The sequence below is a fragment of the Macaca thibetana genome, chromosome 2 (genome assembly GCF_024542745.1).
Source record: "Macaca thibetana thibetana isolate TM-01 chromosome 2, ASM2454274v1, whole genome shotgun sequence".
NCBI classification, from domain to species: Eukaryota; Metazoa; Chordata; class Mammalia; order Primates; family Cercopithecidae; genus Macaca; species Macaca thibetana.
In genome coordinates this window covers 114,310,424-114,337,161 of record NC_065579.1, presented here as the reverse complement: position 1 = coordinate 114,337,161, position 26,738 = coordinate 114,310,424, and the positions used below count along the sequence as shown (strand labels likewise).

At 39.9% G+C, this 26,738-nt stretch overlaps 1 protein-coding gene across 6 annotated transcripts in view; it reads left to right on the top strand.

Annotated features, from left to right (window-relative positions):
- Positions 1 to 26,738, top strand: part of FHIT (fragile histidine triad diadenosine triphosphatase) — a 1,489,770-nt gene that overhangs the window by 1,294,640 nt on the left and 168,392 nt on the right. For all 6 annotated transcript variants that reach the window (XM_050781267.1, XM_050781268.1, XM_050781270.1 and 3 more), the window contains one exon: positions 19,585 to 19,653. In XM_050781267.1, coding sequence (XP_050637224.1) covers positions 19,585 to 19,653 — 69 coding nt within the window. The remainder of the gene's footprint in view (positions 1 to 19,584; positions 19,654 to 26,738) is intronic.

Below are 26,738 nucleotides of genomic sequence, written 5' to 3'. Positions count from 1 at the left end.
ACGCAAACATCAAGGCAGTAAAACATCCCAACTCTGATTATATAACTACACAGTGCCCACAACAGGAGGCTATGCAATGTGTCAGGATAAAAGAGAATGTGGGGTATCACAAGGAGGCCCTTTGTATGGACAGAAGAAAGCCAAGTATGAGACGAGAGAGAGAGAAAGAGAGAGAGATCATAATGTAGAGCAATTATCAGGAGAAGAAAACAGTGAGAGGTGGGTAAGGGCATTTGTATTCTAACTGCATCCTTGTTACTTTGGCTGGACCTGCATTGTGGCTTATACCAAGTCTGTCTGATCCACCCTCCTGCCCCTTTTGTGTCTTCACAGCAGAGCACTGTTAAGGATAGTTGGCAGCTTGAGAACAATCAGCATACAGTATTGTATACACAAAAGAACATGCCTTCAAATTTTATTTCTGTTATTCCTTTAAAGAATTATACTTCCTAGTTTTCAGCCCAACAGAGTTTTTGCAGTCTCTTAAACATTGAGTTAGGGATACTTCCTGTCTCTCCTTTTTAACTCATTCATTTAACACATACCTATTGGGTGCCTACTATGTGCTAGTCATAGTGACAGATGCTGGGATCATGGCTATGAATATGGGAACAAAAAATGAAAAATGAATAAATGTAGATTTTAATTTGACATAGGACTGGGACTGTTTATATGTAATACAGAAATTGGGAAAGTCCTCGCTATGGAAATAACACTTGAACAGAAATCTGGGTAAAAGTAACTAGAAGAGCAGCTTACATATATAGGGCATTTCCTAATGGTGCCAGGGGCTGTGCTAAGAGGTTTTCATGTATTATTTCATTTAATCCTCTCAGAAGCCCTTTGAAGAATAGACTTTATGATCTGCATTTTATAAATATAGAACCCAAAGCATTAAGATATTCAACTGCCTTCACAGGGTCACACCGGAAATGAAAGTTGGGATGGGGATTTCATCCCAGCTCATCTGACTTTAGAGCTTGATGCGCTTAATCACCAACCTCCACTTTCTAAGGATTTGTACCCCAATGGGAGAAACCCTAGTTGTCTGCTTTCCATCTCCCTCCCCAAGCAAAGTTTTTCACACTGTGTTCTTTGGAAGCCCCAGGGCTTCTTCACGCCCAGGATAAGTATGTGGATTCCACATTAGTTTCTAGGAGAATGGTTCTTCTACCTGTTCACATTTTGTAAATTAGACTTCAGTAGAATAATTTTTAAAACAATGGTAAAGTCCTTAAAAGAAAGTTAAGATTAAAAAATAAATTTTTGTGAATTTTTTTGACTGAAAGATTTTGTGGTCAAGCAGCACAGATTTTGTGGTTAAGTAGTTGTAGTAGTGATAACAGTGGCGGCAGCAGCAGCAATGATAGCTGCAAACACCTTACATCTATGCTTACTAAGTTCCAAGTACTAGTCTGGGTATTTTGCAGTACTAACCCATTAGATCCTCACAACAACCCTATGAGATGGGTTCATTTTACAAACAAGAAATCTGAAACTCTGAGGTATTGACTATCTCAGGTCCCACAGCTGGAAAGTGGCAGGACTAGGAATTGAGCCCAGGCTGTCAAGCTGCAGATTCTGTATATTGTCATCCTGTGACCTAAGGTTAAGGACCTGAACCTTCCATGTCACTTAGCTTAAAGTGAAAGGTATGCTTGCTGTGAAATCCTGACTTGGTGGATGCCTGACCATGGAGCACACTTTACACATTCATGCTATCTGGAGCCTTACCTGTGACACTCCCTACCTAGACTTTTTGCCAGTGAAGGTGTGACATTTCTCTGGAGCAAAACTTGATACCCACATTTTATATCCATGAGCCTGGCATGGCCTGCTTTATGTTACTAATTTTAAAGGATTGATTGTTGGTTAATCACCTTAAGGAGTTAAGCCTGAGTTGGCCATAGCCAGGGCTCAGCAGGGTCCTAAGCCAACGCCTAGAAGACCCATTCATTTTTTCACATGCCAAATACACATTCAGCCTTCAAATGGCTTTCTTGACCAAATGTTAATTCCAAAGGTTAAAAGGCATAGAAAAATCATTATAAACTCTTCACCTCACCTCACCTCCTGCACCGCAAATTCTGACCCACACCTTGAGGGAGCATCCGTGCTAAAAGTTGCTAAAAGGTCTCCGCCACTGTAAATTTCTGATCTGTGGTGAGATTCCTGGCAAATTGGAGTTGCTGTTAAGACTCTGCCGCAGTTCCCTCTGTTAGTGTAGGTTCCTGACTAAATGGTATGATGCAGTGTGTCTTCTGTTAATGGCCAGTCTGCGTGAACCACGGAGACTGAAGTTAGGAAGGCTTCCATTCTGCACTGGAAAAGTTTGGCCAACATAAATCAAGGGCCTCAATCACTGATATCACCCAGAAAAAGAAACACGATCAATTTCTCATATAATTTCTGGCCGGTGCCTATGGAATCACTCTGCCTCATTGTACAACAGAGTATATTATGCGAAAAATGAGGGTTGGTGCCGGGGCTTCCCCCACTGCCTGTCGCCTCTTTTATTGTTATTGCTCTAGCAGTATTCATCGTTTGTGCCTCAAAGCCACCAGACAGGGTCCCACAAATCTCTCTGGCTCCCTGTGTGGAAGCCAGGCTGAGATGATATGCAGCCCTCTGGGTGCTCCCAGCACCATCATTCTAGACCCAAACTGAGATATGATTTAGGAGGTCCCTGTAAAACTGAGGCTCATTGTCCTAATCGGCGTCATTTATCCTGTCTTGAGCTATCAAATCAGAGCTCCTGGGTTGTGGGGAGTCAGGGGCTGGTTTTTCTAGTATATTTTGCAATGTGTATTTTCAAACTTATTTTGAAAAGAATCTCATTTATGAAGGGAATGTGTTCTTTTTTCATTGGTTTTTAAATAAATTTTATTGTGTATATTTGAGGTATACAACATGGTGTTAAGACATATATACAAAATAGTAAAATAGTTACTATAATGAGGCAAATTCACATATTCAATCATCTCACATGGTTACTTTTTTGTTTGTGTGTTTGTTTTTGTGGCAAGGGCAGCTAAAGGATACTCATTTGGCAGGAATCCCAAATACAGTACAGTTTTACCTGCACTCTTCATGTTGTACATTTGATATCTAGACTGGTTCTTCCTACAAATCTGCTACTTACTATTCTCTGACCTATATCTCCTCATTCCGCCCTCCCAACCTCCACCCGTCTGATAACCACTGTTTTATTCTCTATCTCTATATATTTTACGTTAAGATTCCACATTTAAGTAAGATCATATAATATTTTTCTTTCTGTGTCTGGTGTATTTCACTTAGCCTATGTCCTCCAGGTTCATCCTTATTGGGGCAAATGACAGAATCTCTTAATTTTTAACACTGAATAATATTCATTGTATTTCTTTACCATTTTTTTAATCTATTTGTCCTTTGACAGACACTTGCATTGTTTGTAAGTCTTCGCTACTATAAATAATGCTGCAGTGGACACCAGGGTGCAGATATCTTTATGAGATGGTGATTTCAAAAGTAATATGGACTCGTAGCACATCTAGGTAGAACCCTCGCAAAAAGTTGCAGCTCCACTTGGCAGCCCTGTAGGTTGAGATTTGGCCCATCCTGGAAGAGGATGTCATTTTTAAATGTGTGACTCTGACATAAATACCTGCTCACTTGAGTTAGAAGAAAAATGTAACCCTTAAAAAGATGATTCTCCTTAATACTTTCTAATTTAGGAATGTTAAGAAGCAAGAAAGCATATGTACCAAGAGAAAAGCGGGATTTGGATCACACTGAATTCTATTTATGCCGAATGTTTTATTTTGTTGAAGTCACATGTGAAAATAGCTAGATTGAATGATGAAAATCTTGAATTCAGTTCCTGTTAAGGAGAGATAATGTTCCTTTGAAAGATTTTTCAGTAACAGTCAAAGCAAGGAGCAAATTACTCATAGAAAATCATAAAATGGTGGGTGAAAGAAAGCTTCGCTTTGGTACTCTTAGCTCCTTGCTCCAGTTCCCACAGTAAACAACAGCACAGTTTTAAAATGTTGCACATGGGCCCAGAGATATTTATTCACACTAAAGAAACACAACTTCTAACTACACCAAAATGAGTCCCTCCTGACAATGTTTAAATAAATTGTGCCAACCCACCAATAAAGCACGCTGACATGTCATGAAGTGACAGCCATCACTTTTAACACATTTCATCACCGCTCTGCAGAGGCTGACTATCTGTATCTTATCACACTGTGAAGGATCCTTTGTTCCTTCATTTCTCCTGGCATCTTTTTTTTCTCTCTAGTTAAACAACCCAGCCATAGCTGTTGGACAAAGAAAAAAGAAATATATCGTCATGTTCTAGTTATTTTTAAAAGCACCTGCTTTTTAGAACACAATTTGCAAAGATTATCTGAAATAGATTAATGTTTTTAAGTGATAATGACATAAAATTATATAAGCAATTTTCCTAAGAAATAAGACACTGAAAATGATGTGTGACACCATCGACATAAAGCTCGGCATAGGCTTTTGTCTGAATTTAGTTACTTTGGGGTGACTGTTTTAATCAAACCATTTGTCTGTCTCTATATCCAGGAATGTCCATACCACAGGTATCCTGACCTTCCCCAAATTTCTAGTTCTCCTTTCTTGTTTCTTTGTTAACACTGGAAAGAGAATCAGCACAAGCTTGTCCTTCATGACTGACCTCTCCAGGTTTCTTCTCACTTTTATTTCAACAAGATCTTAGAGGCAAAAACCATAGTAGTGATGCGCCCAGCTAGTGAGATAATTAGGAAGTGCTGTCTCCGTAATTACTGTGTTACTGTCTCTGGAGGGACATGAAAGCTTGTCCTGTCCCTTTAACAGGACAAGTTGCTAATTCCCTTAATATTTTTTCCCTTTGGACTGATCATATTTCACAAATTTTTGCTTTATGAAATATTTCTAAATGGAGGCTTAAGCAATAATGCACAGATTATGGAAATGATGCTCATTAAGTAGAAGGCGAGATTTCTGGAAAGCCACAGAGCTGCCTCGAAACATGTAACCTCCATTAGAGGCTTCACTCGAATGTTTATTCATGGAGCAGTAAATGTTTATTATTATACATTTTATTGAAACATAAATTAAAGAACTGTAATTATGTGTATAGCAAACAGTAAAGCAATGTGCATTTGTCACAAAATGAGTAAGACAAGAAAAAATGCTATCACTTTTTCATTTGTATCCAAATCCTTTTTTTGTGTACCCAACAGAAAGGCACCCAGAGGGAATCACTCTACAAATTAATGTTCTGATATGATGTATAAATAAAAAAATACATATTCTTGATATTTTGTCTAACAAAGAGAGCGCCCTGTAATTAATTTGTAAAAATCAGAAGATATCCAAAAAAAGGGTAGGTTTCTTCTTCTCTCCTGAGAGAGAACCACAGTAACTCTTAATGAAGTTAATACTGAACAACAAATACATCCTCTTGGCAGTCCTAGCAATGCTGACTGTTTTTAGGATGAGCTATTTCTCTAGACACTTGAGCATATCTGAGGAGTTTTTTAAAAGGGATTTATGTGAGGCTAGAAACACAAGAACTTCAAACTTACATATTGGTAAAAAGATACTTTTCAATGGGGAAGAAAGGTGTGTACAATGTGATCATAATGACTCTTCATAGGCCATATCTTCGTATGCACAAGAACTTTCAAGCAAAAGAAAAAGACAAGAATGGCCAAGAAAATCAGTGCATGTATTGTTTCTTCTTTCAAGTAGGCTAAGAAATTAAAAGCAGTGTAGTTGTCCTTTTTTTTTTTTTTTTTTTTTTTTTGAGACAGAGTCTTGCTCTGTTGCCCAGGCTAGAGTGCAGTGGTACAATCTCGGCTCACTGCAAGCTCCACCTTCCTGGTTCATGCCATTCTCTTGCCTCAGTCTACCAAGCAGCTGGGTCTACAGGCACCTGCCACCATGCCTGGCCAATTTTTTGTATTTTTAGTAGAGATGGGGTTTCATCATGTTAGCCAGGATGGTCTCAATTTCCTGACCTCGTGATCCACCCGCTTCGGCCTCCCAAAGTGCTGGGATTACAGGCATGAATAGTTGTCCATTTTTTAACCATCCGTTCATCCATCCATGCACCTATCTGTCCACATTCCCACTCATGTACCTAGCTACCCACCCATCCACCCACCCATGGTGGATACCCATCCATCTATTCATCTCCCCATCCATTCACCCATCCACCACCCATCCACCCATCCACCCACCCAGCCAGCCAGCCAGCCAGCTATCCATCCATCCATCCATTCATCCATCCATTCAACATTTAGAAGATATGTCTTCTAACCTAGGAACCTAGGGTTAGGGAAAAGAAATAATCAGGGGAAAAATAAGTAACAAATAGCCCAGAGTTCCAGACTAGTAGAAGAGAAAACCTGTAATTACTTATACTTTGTGGTAAAAAGCTGTCATGGACATATGTATAATGAATCAGAAGAGCCTGAAAGAGTCTGAAGGCTACACAAAGGAGGTGGTATTTGAGCACGCTCTTTAAAACTCAGAGGAAGAGAAGGAAAGAGAAAGGAATTCCACATGGAAGGAAGAACACTTATAATTTTTTCTACCAAGCACATGTACTATAAACTCGGTGACTACCACAACAGCTGATAAAGTACAAGGGTGACAAATCTTGAAACATCCTCTGTGTCTCCTAAAAGTCATTTTGAAACATTTATACATTTTCAGATGGAGACATTACTAAGGCACTGTGCCTTCCCACCCAGCAGCAAACAGAACCAATTTACAAAGGACCTCTGAGCTCCTGCATATCTGACTGAAGAGGAAAACTCTTTATCCTGGAATGGTCTTCCCAGGGTTCTACCTGTCCATAACCCAAGGCAGTAGGGATGACCTCATCTGAGAGCCCTCCATCTGGAGTTATTCTGGTTTTATAGCTCTTGATTAGGTTTGTCAACTTCTCTAGAGGTAGTGATCATAAATTCTACTGATACAGTTTGACTGTGTCCACACCCAAATCTCATCTTGAATTGTAGTTCCCATAATCCCCACGTGTAGTGGGTGGGACCAGATGGAGATAGTTGAATCATGGGGGTGGTTTACCCCATCATGTTCTCGTGATAGTGAGTTAGTTCTCATGAGATCTGATAGTTTTATAGGGGACTTCCCCTTCACTGGGCACTCATTCTGCTCCTTGCTGCTCCCATGTGAAGGATGTGTTTGCTTCCCCTTCTGCCATGATTGTAAGTTTCCTGAGGCCTCCTTAGCCTCATGTGGCTTATGTGGCTTTCACATAAGCCAAAAAGATTTACTTATAATTGAACTGTGAGTCAATTAAACCTCTTTCCTTTATAAATTATCCGGTCTCAGGTATGTCTTTATTAGCAGTGTGAGAACAGACTAATACATCTACTCTATTCTCATTGTTTAGCTTTAAGAATTTAAAGCTGTTATGTCACTGAAAACCAATCACAAGCCAAAAGATAATGCAGAATATTTGTACAAGATTGATCTCAAATTTATTAGAAGCCTATTCTCTCTAATGGGACTCTGTTGCAGAAGAGCTTAATATCATAAAGGTGAATAGCAGGGGGTACGGGGGCAGTGGGCTTAGAACTTTTACTAGGCTGTGTTCAACTGTATCAGAGTGTCAATAGTAGTATCACACTTGGATGTTGGCATCAGACAGACCTACTCATTTCACCTTCCTCAGCCTTAGTTTCTTCATCTATAAATTAATGATGACAATGATTTGGATTATATCTATCATGCAGTTTATGATAAATAATTGAGATCTTACAAAGAAAGTGCTTAGCTCAGTTTCTGGCATATGGTGGTTGGCATATAGTAAGAGCTTAATAAATAGCAACAGCTATTACTGTTGCCTCTTGTGATGATAATAAGCAAAGAATGCTCAACTGGAGAGGTTTCTAGCATGCTCGAGGTTTTTTTTTTAGAGCTTGAGGGGCCCTGTTTCAGTGTAAAGTATTTCTTTTTCCCTCCCAGAGCTGTACTCTGAACCTACTGGAGGTTTCATGAAAGGTAGTGGTAGATAAGAGTTAGTATCCATTCTTTAAAAACTTCCAAAAGCCTTCTTTCTTTCCTTTCTTCTTTGTTTTTCCCCTGCTACCTGCAGATGAGAATAGTTAGAATCAGCAGAAATAAAATTTCCTGGCATGAACTATACTACTAGTTAGGGAGACCATATAATTTATTGTCCAAAGCAGAACTTAGGAGAGTGAAAGAAGTTGCCGTTTGTTATTACACTGGCCTGTTCATACCTGCAGGCCTGAACCTGGATGGTTCCAAACAAAGAGGGGCATGTGGTCACCCAGACATTAGTTATTTAATCAGGAAGGAGCATAGCAAAATACAGATGACGCTTGACATCCCATCAACCTGACTTAGAATCTTAGCTCGGCCACTTTTGCCAGCTTGGTGAGGCTGCACAATTTTTTTAATTCCAGTAAGCATCACTTTGCTTACTGAAAAAAAAAAAAAAAAGGAGACAATAACAGTTTCCATTTTTTCATGTTTTGGTGAGGACGTGATAATATACAGTACTAAGTACAGTTCCAACATATAATATTCTTATGTAAATGGCAGCAAGTCTTAGAACTGATAATGACTTGAAAACAGTGGGTGGATGAATGGTGTGATATTACTATAAATATATAAGTAAAGCTTTTTGGCTTATGTGAAAGAAATAATTAAGTGATGTGTCAGTATTCTCTTTATAGAGAAGAAGAGGACTGAATTTGGGGGATTTATTTACCAGCCCATGAAAGAACCCATATTTCTCTAGATGCAAAGCCTGCCTCATTCACCTTTCAACTGACAGCCTCAGAATAGTGGGCGATGCATTTATTTCCATGTCTTTGTTACCCAAACTGTATAGTTAACTTACTACTATGGGAGAAAAGAAGCCTGGAACGTCTTTCTGAGATAGCCAGTGGTTTTCTTTGGTGGAAATAAGATGTTTTTGCCCTTTGGAAGTGGTCAAGAAGGGAGCTGGATGCAAAATATCTACAGTGATTTGAGAGTTGGAATCTAATGGAGGAAGCCCAAGGAGCAAAAAATCAGAGGCAGGAGAATGGGAGGGAAGACTGTTAATTCCTTCTGCCCAGATGTTTCCCTCCACATGGCAGCAACTACTCTCATTCTTTCCTTTAATTCACTTAGTAAAGGAAAATGGAAGAAGCCACTTGAAATGTGATTGTCTCTCACTGTTCCTGTTTAGGTCTATTACACAAACAGTAGGAAGATTTCTCATTTTGTTCTGTTTATTGCAGTAGGATTTTTTTAAAAAGCGGGAGGGGGAGGAGAAGTTCTCTCAACACCTGTTTTCTTAATTGATTGTGATTACTTTGCCCCCAAAAGTGAGTGGTTTTTAAACGAAGTGGGTACATTCTCATAAGCCACATTACCATCTTATAAACCGTTAAAATAGGAAAGGTGACAGAACTATGACAACAGCTCCCTCTCCTACTCTGGATCAGAAGCCCATATGCCATTCACCTTTTTCTCCTCATTTGGAATCAGTGCTTCCTTTGCTTTACAAAGACAAATGCTAGACAAGGCATGTTTTCTTCCTACATGCCCTGTTTTGAGTTTGAGAGCAATGAGTAAGGAAGTCTATCTACTTTTTATCTGTTCTTTTTGTTCTGAATTTCAGTGGAAGATCTCCTTAAAACAAACCAAAAAATTAAAAATTAAAAAAAAAAAAACCACTTCTCCTGGGTTTATCCAATGCCTATCACAGCATTTTATGCAATCCAGTACTTTGGGATGATGATGAGCTACTCAGGCTTGCAGTGTGGAAGATGGGGGAAATTGATTGGCAAAATGGATGCATTGACACTTGCTCATGTCTGTTCAGTTCCTGGGCCTCTGTGCTCATGGAGGAGGAATTGAAGAAGAACCTGCCAATGATTTCCACCTTGTGAGCTCAAAGCCAAAAGGAAAAGGCATATACCCAGGCTCTCAGAGGTCAGTGACACTTCATATAGCATCAGATCCCATCATCTTGCTTTTTTTTTTTTTACTTGAAAAGACCTTAATTTTTGAAAATTTGAAATTTAAAGCTGTCTGGTTGCTAAAAGCTGCTCTAAACTCTCATTGTGGTTTGGAGCAATACATCATCAAAGCTATGGTGCTTAGATGATGTACGGCACCCATATGTCATGAGAGCACCATCCCTCTTATGAAATATTATTATAACTCACAATTGGAGCACCACCAGTGATGTATGGCTTAAAAACACAATTGTTAAGCCACAAAACTCAACAGGGTCTCCACAAATTCTAGGAGGTGTTCTGTTTGTTTGTTTTGTTTGTTCAAACTGAATTGGTTTTTTAGTTTAGATTTTCCTTGAAGTTTCCCAACTTGATTGGGACACTTTGAACACATGGAAAGCACTGTGTTTCCTCTGTTTCCTGAAAGGCACACCACTGCCTAAGCATTGCTAATATTCTAAGTGAAGGAGGTCATTGACAGTAGCATCAGAAACCATCAGTGTGCCTGTGCATTTTGACAGACCACTAATTTGATTCTTGAGTTGATCATGCTGAGGTATCCTCAAAGTCCTGTAAGTAGCATTACTTCCAGTGACATTTATTTTAGAACTAAGTAGCTGTCAATAATTTCATGCTGACCCTTGACTTAGTTGCAGAAGATGAGGCCTCCCCAAATCAAGAAAGGCAAAATCCAGACATGTAGAACACACAGCTTTGGGGCTCGTGATGGTCTGGGTGAAGTAGAATACATTCAGCAAGGCTCACCATAGAATTAAGCCTTCTGGTTTAGAACAGAAGCAGGTTGTCAAAATTATTTTTAAAACTAATGTCCTGTAATATAGTCACTGCTGGAATTGACTGATTATTCAGAATGTGCAGCATTAGCTTAAGCGCTTTACCTACGTATTTCACATAATCAACATAATAGTCTTAAGTTGCCGGGATACTGGTTTTGTGCCCACTTGAAAAATGAGAGAATATGAAAGAAGTTAAGAAATCGACTCAGTAAAAAGAATAGGTAGGATCTGAACCTTGGCCACCCATCTCCAGTGACGGAACATCAAACTGCTTAATTGTAGGGGCTTCTGCCTTTTTGAGATCTGGGAAAGGTAGGATGGGCAAGATGTGGTGGAAAGCACTGGAACACAAGTCAGGGTTTCAGGGTTCTCATGGTTCTAGTCCTGGCCCTGCCATTGCTTTGCTATTGGTCTTCTAAGAGCCACTCTCCTCTTCGGTGAAATGAAGAAATTAGACACTCTTACTATCCCCCTAATGTTTCCCAATTCTAATCCTAGTGGTTTTCAAAGATTTTCTGTTGGTTTGTTTTAGTAACAAATTCATTTTGCAAATGAAATTGTGCATGGGATCTCAACACAGAAACAGATAAAACAGAGCTGCTCTGTTTGAATCATGGAGGGGGAACGGAAGCCTGCTGCCCTTTCTGGTGCCCCATTCTTACTTCCATCATGAGCTGCTCCCTGGACATACCAGGCTTGTTCTGGAAGCTCTAGGGCTTTTTACAGTTTAGGAACCACGGACCAGATCTTTATCTGTTATCTCACCCATGGAAAGGAGACTAAATACTTGAACTTTCAGTTCAGCAGCAAATTAGGAGACTCCAGGTGTCAGAAACAAGACAGCACCGTGCAAAGCATTGCTACAAATGGGGTCTGTGCTCTGCCCATATTGTGTTACCCACACCCGCCATGGCTGCAATGCGTCCTACCTAGCCTGGCTTCCATCTGACTGACCCTGGAAACCTGGCTTTTCTCACTCTCCAGGTGGGAGAAAGCAGAAATGCTGGAGTATTGATGCCTCCCCAGGAGCAGTTCTCAACCAGTGAGGACAGGAGTTGGTGTATGAATATGCTAGTTCCCTCACCCCTCGGCTGGAATAACTCTGGGATGCATGTTTTTCACTGGCTTTCAGAGTTCTCTAGCAGGTTTTATAAGCTCCAGTCACACGAAATAATAACTCACTTGATCACACATCCTATATTGGCCTCCTTTCCTTTCCTGTTTCCTTGATGCATACTCCCTTACTTGTGTTTCCAGGGATCACCCACCAAATAAACTACTTGCACTCTCATCCTTGCTTCAGGGTTTGTGTCTAGGGCAATTGAGACTAAAAAAAAAAGTATATATCATATTCGTATCACTCTATATGAAGAACAGGATTGCTATTGCTTGGTAGTGAGATTAACTGGTGATCTAATTTTCCTCCTGTGTGTTTTTCTGTCTCTTTCAGATTTTCTATGCTATAAGTTTTTGACCTTGATATTCGACAAATGGAAACAATCTTATTGTTACATTGCATGTGGTTATTCCAAGTTGAGAGCTTTTGGTGATTATCCAAATATAGAAGAAACAATAGAGGCTGGGTGTGATCACCTGAGGTCAGGAGTTCGAGACCAGCCTGGCCAACATGGTAGAATCCTGTCTCTACTAAAAATACAAAAAGAAAAAAAAAATTAGCCTGGCATAGTGGCGTGCTCCTGTAGTCCCAGCTACTCAGGAGGCTGAGTCAGGAGATTCACTTAAACTCAGGAGGCAGAGGTTGCAGTGAGCTGAGATCGTGCCACTGCGCTCCAGCCTGGGTGACAGAGTTAGACCCTGTCTCAAAAAAAAAAAAAAAAAAAAAAAAAGGCAATAGATGAAGATTCCCCCGAGTCTTGCTGAGAGAAAATTTTGTCTTCTTACCTACAAAATTGGTAGAATAATACTGACTTCATAGAGGTGTTGCAGAGATAAGAAAAATGTGTAAACTATGCAATAAAGATATCAAGGCATCTGTATTCATTCTCTACTTGTTGCTATAACAAATTGCTGGAAACAGTGCATGGGTCATACGGTAACATTATTGTTAACCTTTTGGGGAACTGCAGAAATTGTTTTCTAAAGCAGCCTTACCATTTTGCATCTGCACCAGCTTGTACTAGGGTTCCAATTTCTCTACTTCCTTGCCAGCATTTGTTGTTATCTTTTTTTTTTTTTTTTTCCTGAAATGGACTCACTCTGTCACCCAGGCTGGAGTGCAGTGGTGCAATCTCGGCTCACTGCAACCTCCACCTCCCGGGTTCAGGTGATTCTCCTACCTCAGTCTCCTGAGTAGCTGGGATTACAGGCACCTGCCAGCACGCCTGGCTAATTTTTGTATTTTTTAGTGGAGACAGGGTTTCACTATATTGGCCAGGCTGGTTTGGAACTCCTGACCTTGTGATGCACCCACCTTGGCCTCGCAAAGTGCTGGGATTACAGGCATGAGCCGCTGCACCCGGCCTTCTGTCCTTTTTATTACAGTTACCCTAGTATTTGTTAAGTGATATTGTCATTGTGGTTTTGGGCTAAGGATGTTGAGCATCTTTCCATGTATTCATTTATCCATCCTCTTTGGAGAAATGTCTGTTCATATCCTTTGCCCATTTTACTTAGGATTGTTGCCTTTTTATTACTTAGTTGTAAGTAATTCTTTATGTGTTCTGGACATACTTCCCTTATCAGATAGGTGATTTGCAAATCCTTTCTGCCAGTCTCTGGCTTGGCTTTTCACATTCTTACAATTTTGATGATGTTTACCCTCTTCCAGTTTTAAGGACTCCTGATGACATTGAGCCAAACCTGGAAAATCTGTGATACCTCTCACAATCTTAAGGTCAGCTGGTTAGTAACCTTAATTCATGTGCAGCCATAATTTATCTTTTGTAACTTAATAGAATCACAGGTCAGGGATTAGGACATGGATGTCTTTGAAGGTGGCCATTATCTTTTGACCACAGTATCGTCTGTTATTCTTTAGAATCAGACCTGCCTTCTGCAGTTGCTCATTGGCACATGTGAGGGAGAAGGATTCACACAGGGCCAACTGGTTGAGGTTGCAGGACCCCGGCTGTGGAGCAGGGTCGCTCTTCAGCCTTCCTTGCCCTTTCCTCCGCCATGAACCATGTTTGTGTCCTTTAGAATTGAATTACAATATACTCTGACAAGGAAAAAAGATATCAGTATGACCACACTGACAATCCTCAGGTGAGTGTGGGCAGAAGAGGTGTGTTCAAAGAGATGGAGGAAGGAGCAGAGACAGCGCAGAAGAGGCAGAGCCTCTAAAACTGACGGCACTGCACGCTGTCTCTATTTCTTCACCTCCCGCTTGCTCTGAAACCCACTGCAGTTAAGTTTTGTTTTTGTTTGTTTGTTTGTTTGTTTGTTTGTTTGTTTTTGAAATGGAGTCTTGCTCTGTCGCCCAGACTGGAGTGCAGTGGCACAATCTTGGCTCACTGCAACCTCTGCCTCCTGGGTTCACATGATTCTCCTGCCTCGGCCTCCTGAGTAGCTGGGATTACAGGCATGTGCCACCAAGTCTGGCTAACTTTTTGTGTATTTTTAGTAGAGACAAGGTTTCACCATGTTGGTCAGACTGGTCTCGAACTCCTGACCTCGTGATCCACCCACCTCAGCCTCCCAAAGTGCTGGGATTACAGACATGAACCACAGCGCCCGGCCTGCACTTTTTTTTGTTTTTTTTTTTTGTTTTGTTTTGAGTAATAGCTTTATTGAGATATAATTCACATAATGTAAAAGAAACCCTATTAAAGTACACAGTTCATTCTTTTAGTATAGTCACAAAGTTGTGCAACCATCACTGCTATATAATTCCAGAACATATCCATCAACCCAAAAGAAACCCTGTGCCCGTTAGCAGTTACCCTGCATCTCTCTTCGCAACCACAAATCTTTCTTTCTCTATGAATCAGCCTAGTTTGGCATTTTCATATAAATGGCATTGTACAATATGTTGCCGTTTTTGTCTGGCTTATTTCCCTGAGCATGATGCTTTCACTTAGTGTACATCACTCCTTTTTATGGTCAAATCATATCCTATTGTCTTCATATACTGCACTTTGTTTACCATTGATCAGTTGATAGTCATTTGGGTTGTTTATACTTTTTGGTGGTTGTGAATAATGTTGCTGTAAACATTCACATACAAGTTTTTGTATGGACATATGTCTTCAGTTCTCTTGGGTATGTGTTAGGATCAGAAATCTGAGTCACATGGTAACTCGATGTTAAACTTCTTTGAGGAACTGCCAAACTGTTTTCCAAAGTAGCTGCATGATTTTACATTCCCAGCAGTGTAGGAGGGTTCCAGTTCTCCACACTCTGCCCAACACTTGTTATTGTGTCTTTTGATTATTGCCTTTCTAGTGGTTATGAAGTGGTAGCTCAGTGTGGTTTTCATTTGCATTTCCCTAATGACTAATAATGTTGAGCATCTTTTCATGGTATTTTGTTCTCCTAGCCTTACTGAAACAATTCAAGCTTTCAAAAACATTTCACACTGTTAGTGATACCCTCTTTGAAATTTGTTCTCTGGGCTGTTGGAACTTACCCTCTCTTGATTTTGCCTCTTTCCTCACTACAGCCTTAAATTGGGTCCTACTTCTCTTCCCAAACGTCAAAAGTTAGAATGGCTCAGTGCTCACTATTTACCTTATACCATTATGTTTTTCTTCATGACACTTATTTCTATCCACAATTAGAATATAAAGTTAGTCATTTCCTTATCTTCTGCATCACCCATTGGAATATAAGCTCTGTGGGGACAGAGGTTTTGTCTTGTCCATTACCATAGCCCTCGTTCCTAGAATAGCACCTAGAAATAGATATTTTTGAGTGAATGAATGTACACTTTAGAAAAGTCTACAGAAGTGTTACATGAATAAAAATCAGGACTCCACAGTCAAATAAGTTTCTAGAATGCTATATTAGATGAAGTTAAACAAGCATCTTTTGTGTGGAAGTTCTCATACTTTAATGTGATAATGACCTTTGTGAAATGTTATTTGACCATGAAAACATTTTTGGTGTGGAATGTGTCATGGGACTTTAAAAAGATACTCTTCTAACTCAAGCAGCTAAACTGCAACTCCTGGCAAATTTGTGGAAGGCTTTTATTAAATAGATGTTTTGTTGGCACTTAGAAGAGTAAGTTGTGATCACCACAGCTTAATATGAAACCACTAAGAACAGATTATATCAAATTATCTTCATCTCTGATATTCATAGGGTTTTATCAGAATGTCATTTTGTTCGAAGGCCATTGTGATGGTATTTTTTCACAGCAATGAGGCTTTGAGCTGGCTTTATCATGATTTCCCTGTTCTGAGAAGCCGAGTGGGTTGTCAGCATCCTGTGATCAGCCTGTCACTTAAGAATTTATGTCAAGATATCAGGGTGGGTTGAGATCTATGCCCTTGGGAAAAAACCACCTGTACAGTGAGCTGTTTACTGTCTTTAGTGTGTCACAGCGAATTTCAAGTGGTTACCAGTGACCAAGAGTGGCTTTTCTAGAACTTGGTGGTAACATAGCCTATAGAGATAGCCCTGAACACTAAACCCAGAAGAGGAGGATAAAGAAAAGGAGGCAGGGGATAGACCTGGACCCTGGAGGTTCCCAAGTGCAGGTTCGCAGCCCACTGTATGTTAGTAGTGGATACCGACAGGCATATTCCTGAGGATCAGGCAAGGAGAGTTGTCAGAGTGCAGAAAGCCAGAGAAGCATTCAGAAAGATGTCTCCACATACTGGACGTAGTAGCTCACACCTGTAATGCCAGCTACTTGGGAGGCTGAGGAGAGGGGATTGCTTGAGGCCAGGAGTTTGAGACAAGACTGGGCAACATAGTGAGAACTCCATTGCTAAAAATATGAGGAAAAAAAAAAAGTTAGCTTGGTGTGGTGGCATGCACCTGTAGTCCCAGCTTTGGGAGGCTGAGGCAGGAGGATCTCTTGAGCCTGGGAGTTGAAGGCTGCGGTGAGCTATGATTGTATCACTGTACTCCATCCTGGGTGACAGAGTGAGATTCTATGGGGAGAAAGAAAAGAAGGAAGGGAAGGGAAAAAAATAAAAACGAAGGAAGAAAAGAAGAGAAAGAAAAGACAGAAGGAAGGAAAAGAGGAAAAAACAAGAAAAGAGGCAAAGAGTCTACACATAATGCAGTAGGGCAGGCAAAACAGCGAGTGACCTCAGTGCCCACACTGGCAGAAGCGAGGTAAGAAACCAGATGGATATTGTAAGCCAGTGGTTCTCGAAGTGTGGCATTAGACCAGCATCAGCTGGGAGCTTGTTAGAAATGTGGACTTTCAGGGCCCTGTAGTCTGCATTTTAACAAGCCCCAAGTACAGGTAGAAGATTGAGAATGGCTAGTCAAAGCAACAGAAACCAGCTTTTGCCAAAGAGATGCTTAAACAATGCCCTCATTCAAGGAGCTTCTTAATATCTTTCCTTTTTTTTTTTTTTTTTTTTTTGCTGGTACAGAAATCAATCCCTGAATGTGATGTCTACTTGGTCTTCAGGTTTAAATGTGTTTTTTTAAATAATAAAAGTAATTCTTGTACATTTCTAGGTAATGAGTAGTAACTACATGCAAAGCTGAATGCTCAGCACATGGTTAGCAGACTTAATCCTCTTAACCCTGTGAGGTAGCAACCATTATAATCCCCATATAGATAAGGATACTGACACATAGACTTTGTGAGGCAAGGTCACACAGTTAGTTTGTGGTAGGTCCAGGATTTGTATTAGGATGTTTAACTGCAAGACACTGGTCTGGAACTTCCTACAATGTACAAGGGAGGTGGTGAAAGATGGATAGATGGGAGGGAGGAAGAGGGGAAGAAAGGAGGAGGGGGAAAGAAGGAAGAAAGGAGAAAAAGATGAAAAGAAGTAAGGATAGCAAGAGATTCTGGAATTAAAGAGTGAATGAAGGCTCCTTCTAAGGGTGGTCTCTATCCTTGTGCTATGTTATTTTCCTGGTTTTGCTTTTAAGTCAGCCCATCTAGAGATTTCAATAGATTTCAGCCCAGGCCCACCTGCCTGGCTTTCTCCTAAGAATTTGGTTTCATGGGTAGTTTGTGATTTATTTTTTCCTTGTTCTTTCACTTTCTCTCTCCATGCTCACATAATCTTTGTGACTTAAATACACACTTGGCCCAGTTGCTGAGAGATCCGTGACTGTCTTTATCATTGACTGGTGAATATTCTGGCAAAAGCATGTCACTCTTTGGGAACTGTGCTCAGGGGCTGCTTTGAAGCTCCTCTCTGCTTCATTCACCTTGGACCACGTTGTACCCTGCCTCAGCTTTAATAGGGTATCATTTTCCCCCTCCTTGTACTGGAAAGCCACAGGGACACTTAATCTTATGTTCTCTGGAGGCCTTTTGGAGCCTTGGAGCCCGATCGCAGTAATCAAGAAGGGGTGGGTGATCAGGGATGAGGTTTGACCCACTGTCTGCCTCTATTTAAGCTCTTCATTTTCACATTCCTCGCCATGGTTTGTAATAAAAGTGGAACATAGCTCAAGGGCAGAAGTGAGGTTTAACTTCACCCAAGGTACAATAGAGGCTATTTGGAAAGTAAAACTTCCAAATGGCAGTTTAGCCTTAAAGAATATATTGAATTAGATATGCTCTGAGCCTTGATTCACGATCATTGCATAATAGCATTGCTATGTATATTACCTGGGTGCTTTAGTAGACTAGGGAAATGGGCTATTTAAAAGATTAAATTCGCAGAATCAGTGCATGTGCTAATGAAACACGTGGGAGCAAAAGCCAAGAGGCCTCATTTCCGGTGCTGACTTTTACTTCCTGTGGTGCTCTGGCCTCACCAAACATTGATTTCCTCTTCTCTGAAATGGAGATCATAGTAGACCTTGCCTCACAGGATTTTTTTTTTTTTTTTTTTTTTTTTTTTTTTTTTTGAGAAGGAGTCTCACTCTGTCGCCCAGGCTGGAATGCAGTGGCGTGATCTTGTCTCACTGCAAGCTCTGCCTCCTGGGTTCACGCCATTCTCCTGCCTCAGCCTCCTAATTTTTTGTTTTTGTATTTTCAGTAGAGACAGGGTTTCACCGTGTTGGCCAGGATGGTCTCAATCTCCTGACCTTGTGATCTGCCCCCCTTGGTCTCCCAAGGTGCTGGGATTACAAGCGTAAGCCACTGCGCCCCGCTGCCTTACAGGATTTTTAAGAGTACTAAATGACAGAATGCCAAACACACAGCTTTCCTTATCATAGGACGTAAATGCTTAATAAATGAGAACTGTTTGTATTACTATTATACGATTATTTCTCAAAGCTCTGAGTCTGTAATTCTGCCTATACTACTTGCTACTCTCATTTATTCGCTCTTTACTTATGCAGTTCTCTGTTAGCCAATTCTTATTTCTTGTCAGATTCAGAGTCATGATGGTCACCTTTGAAGATGTGCTGTCATTTCAAAGCACTGGCTAACTACAACCAAGACTGACAACCATGAATAATTCCATAGAGCCTCTGAAACACTCTAGCATTTCACTCCAACTCTTGTATATATACCACCAAGTTGTTCTCTCTTGCTTAGTGCGCTCTCTTCTCAGCAGAATTCAGGTATAGTTACCGAAGGTGGATATCAACTTCCTCTGAAAAATAACCCAGCAGGAACCATCATGGAGTAATTGGGCTTCATGAGATCATCACTGTCAAGTCTAAAAATACATGGGGAGATAATCACATTTACTTTTTTCTTTCTTGTACATTTTCAGCACGTTCACGTCCATGTTCTTCCCAGGAAGGCTGGAGACTTTCACAGGAATGACAGCATCTATGAGAAGGTGGGTCTGCTCTCTCTGATCTTATTGTTTGATCACGGGGACTGTCGTTGGGATGACATCAACCTAATGAATCAAGTATTACCCTACATATGGTCTGAAATGGAATTCTATTTAGTCTGACTTGGAAAGTGGCAGTAGAAGCCAAGGAGTCAAGAATGGCCATCATGGGGGAACCCAAGACTAATTAATTATAATGATTTTCTTTTTCAAATGAAAACCAGCAGAAAACAAGTGTCCTTGTGATTCCTATCCTGTCATTTACCAGGACAGTAAATATTTGCATGGAGATACGGCCCAGAATCTCCACAGAAGAAAACCTATGGTGCTACCGGTGAAAATCAAGCAGATTGATAGATGATTGTTTTAGTCAAATGCTACACTTAATTTTTAAAACACTTTGGAACTCAGCTTGTCGTTCCCAACAGCATTTATTCAAAGCGAAACTGAATTATTGTGAGGAAAAACTAGGTTGGTTTGAATAAGTGTAACTCACATATCATAAATATTAAAGAAGTTAATTTATTTCTAAGTACTCCCATTCAAAGATATAAGTGTAAAACCACTACAAACATGAATCGGCAAGAGCCAGGTGATCCTCACCTAAAGCCCTGTCTACATGAGAACCTTCAGATGCCCATTTCCACCATGTGGAGTGTAGAGCCTGTCATGGATCAGGCTGTTATAAAATATAAGGTGATTTCAGTTTACCTGTTTATTCTAGCCAAAGAGGGGAAAGTATGTCCCCCACATGGTAGAGCAGATTAGATAGCACTAGTGCCCTGGAGTGATTGGTTAAAAGGACTTTGAGGCTGTTTGTGGATGCAAGGAAAAGTGCTGTGATTGATTAGCAATGCCTGCCAAGGGCATCAGATAGGAGGGAGGTATCATATTTGCTGTCTATTTGACATTCCTGTTCTAACTCTTTGAGAATGCATTTTAAAACACATTGTTTATCTAGATTGTTTATCATGTGGCTCTGTCAAATAAACCACATGATTATCTCTACCTCGTTTCCAGGGACCAGTTAAAATCTATGCAACTTTTTGTGTGTGTGTCTATAGGGCTTCTTTGCAGTACTGACATTAAAATGGCAACTCAAATCCTGAAAATAAAGAACAATAGGTCAGCAGTTAATAATGAAACTTATAATTAATGTTTCTGGGATGCATTGGATTTCGTGAAGTGGCTGGTTATTCTGCCTTTAGGATAACCCTTACTATCTTTTGCTTCCTATGTTTTCCAAGAGCTGTAGTGGATGTGCGTAGAGTGGAAATAATCTAGTCACCAGTACCTAAGTGCTGATTTGTGGACTAGTTGCTGCAGATCTCAATTCTCAGGAGGTCCTGTCCCTGGAGATTCTGATCGAGTAGACTGCACAGCCCTCAGGAATCAGTCATTATATAAGGAAATTTCCAGGAGGCTCTGATGCATGACTACCTTTGGGAATAGGCTCTCTGGGTTTTCCAAAGCCATATTCTATAAAACTATAATTTGAACTCATTTTCATTGGATGTGGAATGCAGTTTGGGGATTGATAAAGGCTTAGTTCACATTGGAAGAAAATCAGAATTATAGAGTAATTATAAAGAGATGTAATTAAAATACAAATACCAATCTCAGTCATGTAAACTAAGGTTAACAAAATGTTGCCAAATGCAGACTGTTTTAATGAATAAATTAGCACATGAATTATATACTAGTAAGTACTGCTAAGGTAGCATTAAAAGTGCTTGAAAACGCTGTTTTCTTAGGCTGAACAGTCACCTTGAAATCTTGTCGATGTTCCAAATATGCTTGAAACAGAAGCTGCATGGTTACATTTCAGCCCAGTTCAAGACACAATGTACAGCACTGTGGTTGGTGTATGGCCTCGCTCTCCTCTCTTATTCTTTTGCCCTTGTCTGCATGCTCTGATGGCCCCACAGATAAGAAAACACATGTTTCTACTTCTACATTTTGGAGGATCATCTCAGGAGAAGTAATTACTCTAAGAGTTCTTTCTTTTCTTTTTTTTTTAAATCAGTGGTATAAGTCATATGTAGTATAGACAGTATCCACTAAGGGAGATTGTGGTAAAAGACTGTGTAGAGATTGAAGTCTAGAAACAGGCAGAAGTAAGTTCAAATCCCAGTGGCATCTCCTAACCATATGATATCGAAGCCTGAAAGACTTATTTCAGGGCTTGGTACTTACCAAGAATTTGTTAATAGATAGCAGTTTCTGTTCTTATTGTTATTATTACTACTTTTTTAAGTAGCAATGGTTAGTAGAGAACCAGATTCAAAGCCAGGTCATTGGATGTTCCCATCTACCATTCTTTCCAACAGTGAGATTCCCAATTTTCCCTTTGTCTTTAACCATTCTTTCTCAGTTTTGTCTTCCTCTTTGTATGAAAATGCTTCTCCAGTCTGAGTATCTAATAACACAGTATTCAGAAAGAGGTATGAAAAGCATGCAGCACCGCACAGGCATTATTGGTATAGAACTTAATGTACATTAGACCAAGTGATCTTAATCAGAAGTGATGGAGTGATGAGGGATGGCATTCTTTATATTGATGGGAGCACTCGCTCTAGATTATGCATCTGTTCAGGACATTCAACAAACAGACTGCCTTGGAGGGTGAGAGGTAGGAAACAGGAACAGCAGGAGGCTGAGCTCCATAAAATGTAATTGTATTTCTACTGCTGCAGACGTAGAAAATTATGCCTAAAGAAGCCCCAGAGTATAAATTGGCTAGGAACATTGTGTTCTTTCTGGGCACTGTTTTAAGATGGTTAGTGACAAATAAGAAGGTTCATAAGAAGGGCGGTTGTGTCTGAAAACAGATTTGGGGAGTAGTTGATGGTGGGAATGTTTTGCCTGGAAAAAGGAAGACTTGTAGAGGGAAGATAGTAACAGAGTCACTGTTTCCAAATTATCTGAAGGGCTGGCAGTTGGAAAGATATTAAATACATTCTTTGTGACTCCAGAGGGTATATCTGTGATTATCGGACTACAAGGTGGCAGATATCATTAGCTCTACATAATAACAGGTCAAAGTGAAAAAACCTTCTGAACACTTAAAGAGTGCCTTACAAGGGGGTGAGCTTCCCATCCCTGGATTCACTCAAGCACAGAGCAGATGGCCACAATTCTTCAAGAAGATATCTACATTTGGTCGGTGGATGGGCCACTTGGATTTGCGATTCCTCTCTTTACACATTTGAACCATTTTATCATTACCACCATTTTCAGGTTTTACAAGTTCTGTAACAAATAGTGGGGTTTTTTGTTGTTGTTGTTGTTGTTGTTATTAGTATTACAATGTTTGGGTGACTGTCTAGTGAAACATGTTGTTTTCTTTGTTAAGTTCATGGAAATAAAAGGTAAAACCTTTTTTTAAAAAAACGTATAGGAAACCACACTTTACTGATTTTTTTCTCATTCCCAGCCCACTTCCTGCTTTTCCTGCAGCTCAGCATTGCACATTGATGGTCCTTGGGCTTTGCTTGCCTCCTCATATGTGTTTTATTTTTGCCTGCAAAGTATTTTTGGTGATTTGCTTTATTGTGGCTGTAAAGTATTTCTTAATGAATCTAAATGCTGTTAGGCATATTGCTCATTCTCTAGGCCTATGCAGTTGCCATGTCTGCCTCCTATCTAGGCTTGCTTCACTGGCTGATGGTGCATGCATAGCTCCTGAAGGCATTGGAGTTTAAGATCTTTGCCTATTTCATGGGCTGCTCCTCTTCTCTCTGCCACTCAAAGATTACTATTCCCCAGGATCTTCTGTCTGGTATACTGGGCATGCTGTTTATCTGAAACATCTGTTTAACCTCCCTGACTACTCATTTACAGTGCTCTGGCCCCAGGTGAGTTTATTTTGTTGTTTTTTGTTGTTGTCGTTTTTAACTTCAAGTTCTGGGATACATGTGCAGAACATGCAGGTTTGTTACATAGGTATACATGTGCCATGGTGGTTTGCTGCACCTATCAACCCGTCATCTAGGTTTTAAGCCCTGCATGCATTAGGTATTTGTCCTAATACTTTCCCTCCCCATCGCCCCCCACCCCCAACAGACCCCAGTGCGTGTTCTTCCCCTCTGTGTGTCCATGTGTTCTCATTGTTCACCTCCCACTTATGAGTGAGAACATGCAATCTTTGGTTTCCTGTTCCTGTGTTAGTTTGCTGAGAATGATGGTTTCCAGCTGCATCCATGTCCCTGCAAAAGGTATGATCTCATTCTTTTTTATGGCTGCATAGTATTCCATGGTATATATGTACCACTTTTTCTTTATCCAGTCTATCACTGATGGACATTTGGGTTGGTTCCAAGTCTTTGCTGTTGTAAATAGTGCTGCAATAAACATATATATGCATGTGTATAGTAGAATGATTTATAATCCTTTGGGTATATACCCAGTAATGGGATTGCTGGGTCAGATGGTATTTCTGGTTCTAGATCCTTGAGAAATGGCCACACAGTCTTCCACAATAGTTGAACTAATTTATACTCCCACCAACAATGTAAAAGCATTCCTATTTCTTCACGGACTCACCAGCATCTGTTGTTTTAATAATCGCCATTCTGACTGGTGTGAGATGCTATCTCATTGTGGTTTTGATTTGCATTTGTCTGATGATCAGTGATGATGAGCTTTTTTCCTGTGTTTCTTGGCTGCATAAATATCTTCTTTTGAGAAGTGTCTGTTCATATTCTTTGCCCACTTTTTGATTTTTTGTTTGTTTGTTTGTTTCTTGTAAATTTATTTAAGTTCCTTGTAGATTTTGGATATTAGACCTTTGTCAGGTGGGTAGATTGCAAAATTTTTCTCCCATTGTGTAGGTTGCCTGTTCATTCTGATGCTAGTTTCTTTTGCTGCGCAGAAGCTCTTTAGTTAAATCCTATTTGTCAGTTTTGGCTTTTGTTGCAATTTTTTTTTTTTTTTTTTTTTTTTTTTGGTGTTTTCATCTTGAAGTCTTTGCCCATGCCTATGTCCTAAATGGTATTACCTAGGTTTTCTAACAAGTTCTGAAAATGAGACAATAATTAATAGCCTCCCAACCAAAAAAAGCCCAAGACCAGATGAATTCACAGCCGAATTCTACCTAAGGTACAGAGAGGAGCTGGTACCATTCCTTCTGAAAGCATTCCAAACAATCCCAAAAGAGGGACTCCTCCCTAATTCATTTTATGAGGCCAGTATCATCCTGATACCAAAACCTGGCAGAGACAAAATAAAAACAGAAAATTTCAGACCAATATCCCTGATGAACATCGGTGTGAAAATCCTTAATAAAATACTGGCAAACCAAATCCAGCAGTACGTGAAAAAGCTTGTCCACCATGATCAGGTCAGCTTCATCTCTGGGATGCAAGGCTAGTTCAACATACACGAATCAATAAACGTAATCCATCACATAAACAGAACCAATGACAAAAACCACATGATAATCTCAATAGATGCAGCAAAGGCCTTCGAGAAAATTCAACATCCCTTCATGTTAAAAACTCTCAATAAACTAGGTATTGATTGAACATAGCTCAGAATAATAAGAGCTACTTTTGACAAACCCATAGCCAATATCATATGAAATGGGCAAAAGCTGGAAGCATTCCCTTTGGAAACCAGCACAACACAACACAGCACAAGAATGTCCTCTCTCACCATTCCTATTCAACATAGTATTGGAAGTTCTGGCCAGGGCAATCAGGCAAGAGAAAGAAATAAAGGGTGTTCAAATAGGAAGAAAGGAAGTCAAATTGTCTGTGTTTGCAGATGACATGATTATATATTTAGAAAACCCCATCGTGTCAGCCCAAAACCTCCTTAAGCTGATAAGCATCTTCAGCAAAGTCTCAGGATACAAAATCAGTGTGCAAAAATCACAAACATTCCTATACACCAATAATAGTCAGAGAGCCAAATTATTAGCAAACTCCCATTCACAATTGCTACGAAGAGAATAAAATACCTAGGATTACTACTTACAAGGGATGTGAAGGACCTCTTCAAGGAGAACTACAAACCACTGCTCAAGGAAATAAGAGAATACAAACAAATGGAAAAACATTCCATTCTCACAGATAGGAAGAATCAATATCGTGAAAATTGCCATATTGCCCAAAGTAATTTATAGATTCAATGCTATTCCCATCAAGCTACTGTTGACTTTCTTTGCAGAATTAGAAAAAACTACTTTAAATTTAATATAGAACCAAAAAAGAGCTCATATAGCCAAGACAATCCTAATCAAAAAGGACAAAGCTGGAGGCATCACGCTATCTGACTTCCAACTATACGACAAGACTACAGTAACTAAAACAGCACGGTACTGGTACCAAAACAGATATATAGACCAATGGAACAGAACAGAGACTTCAGAAATTACATCACACGTCTACAACCATCTGATCTTCGACAGACAGACAAAAACAAAGAATGGGGAAAAGATTACCTACTTAATAAATGGTGTTGGGAAAACTGGCTAGTCATATGCAGAAAACAGAAACTGGACCCCTTCCTTACATATTATACAAAAATTAACTCAAGATGGATTAAAGACTTAAATGTAAAACCCAAAATCCAGGTTAGTTCTTTAACTTCAATGGTGGGTCCTGCCCCATCTCCCCAGCTCCTGTAAGTCTCATTCTCTCCCACTGACTTCTTTTGTCAAACATATCATTCTTGTTCCCACCTCAGTGCCTTTGCACATGTTGTTCTCTTCACCTGTAACGTCTACCATCTTCTCTTCCCCTTCATGTGGCTTCATGTCATCATTCAAATCTCATCTCTGAGTCACCTCCTCGAAGGATACTTTTCACTGTTTTCTGATTTCATCTATAATAGTTAATCCTCTGTCCCCTCCAGAGTAACTCTATCATATTACCATGTCTGTTTCATTCTTAACACCTCCCACACTTGACATAATTTATTACTTTATTATTCAATGCCTGGATCCCCCAATTATGTGTTATAGTCTTAAGAGCAAGGATCTAATCTGGCCTAGGTTGGACCTTCAATGAATATTTGAAAACGAATGAACACATTTTAAAAAAAACCAAGGTGTTGATCTAGAAGAACTTGAAATTCTCTACTCA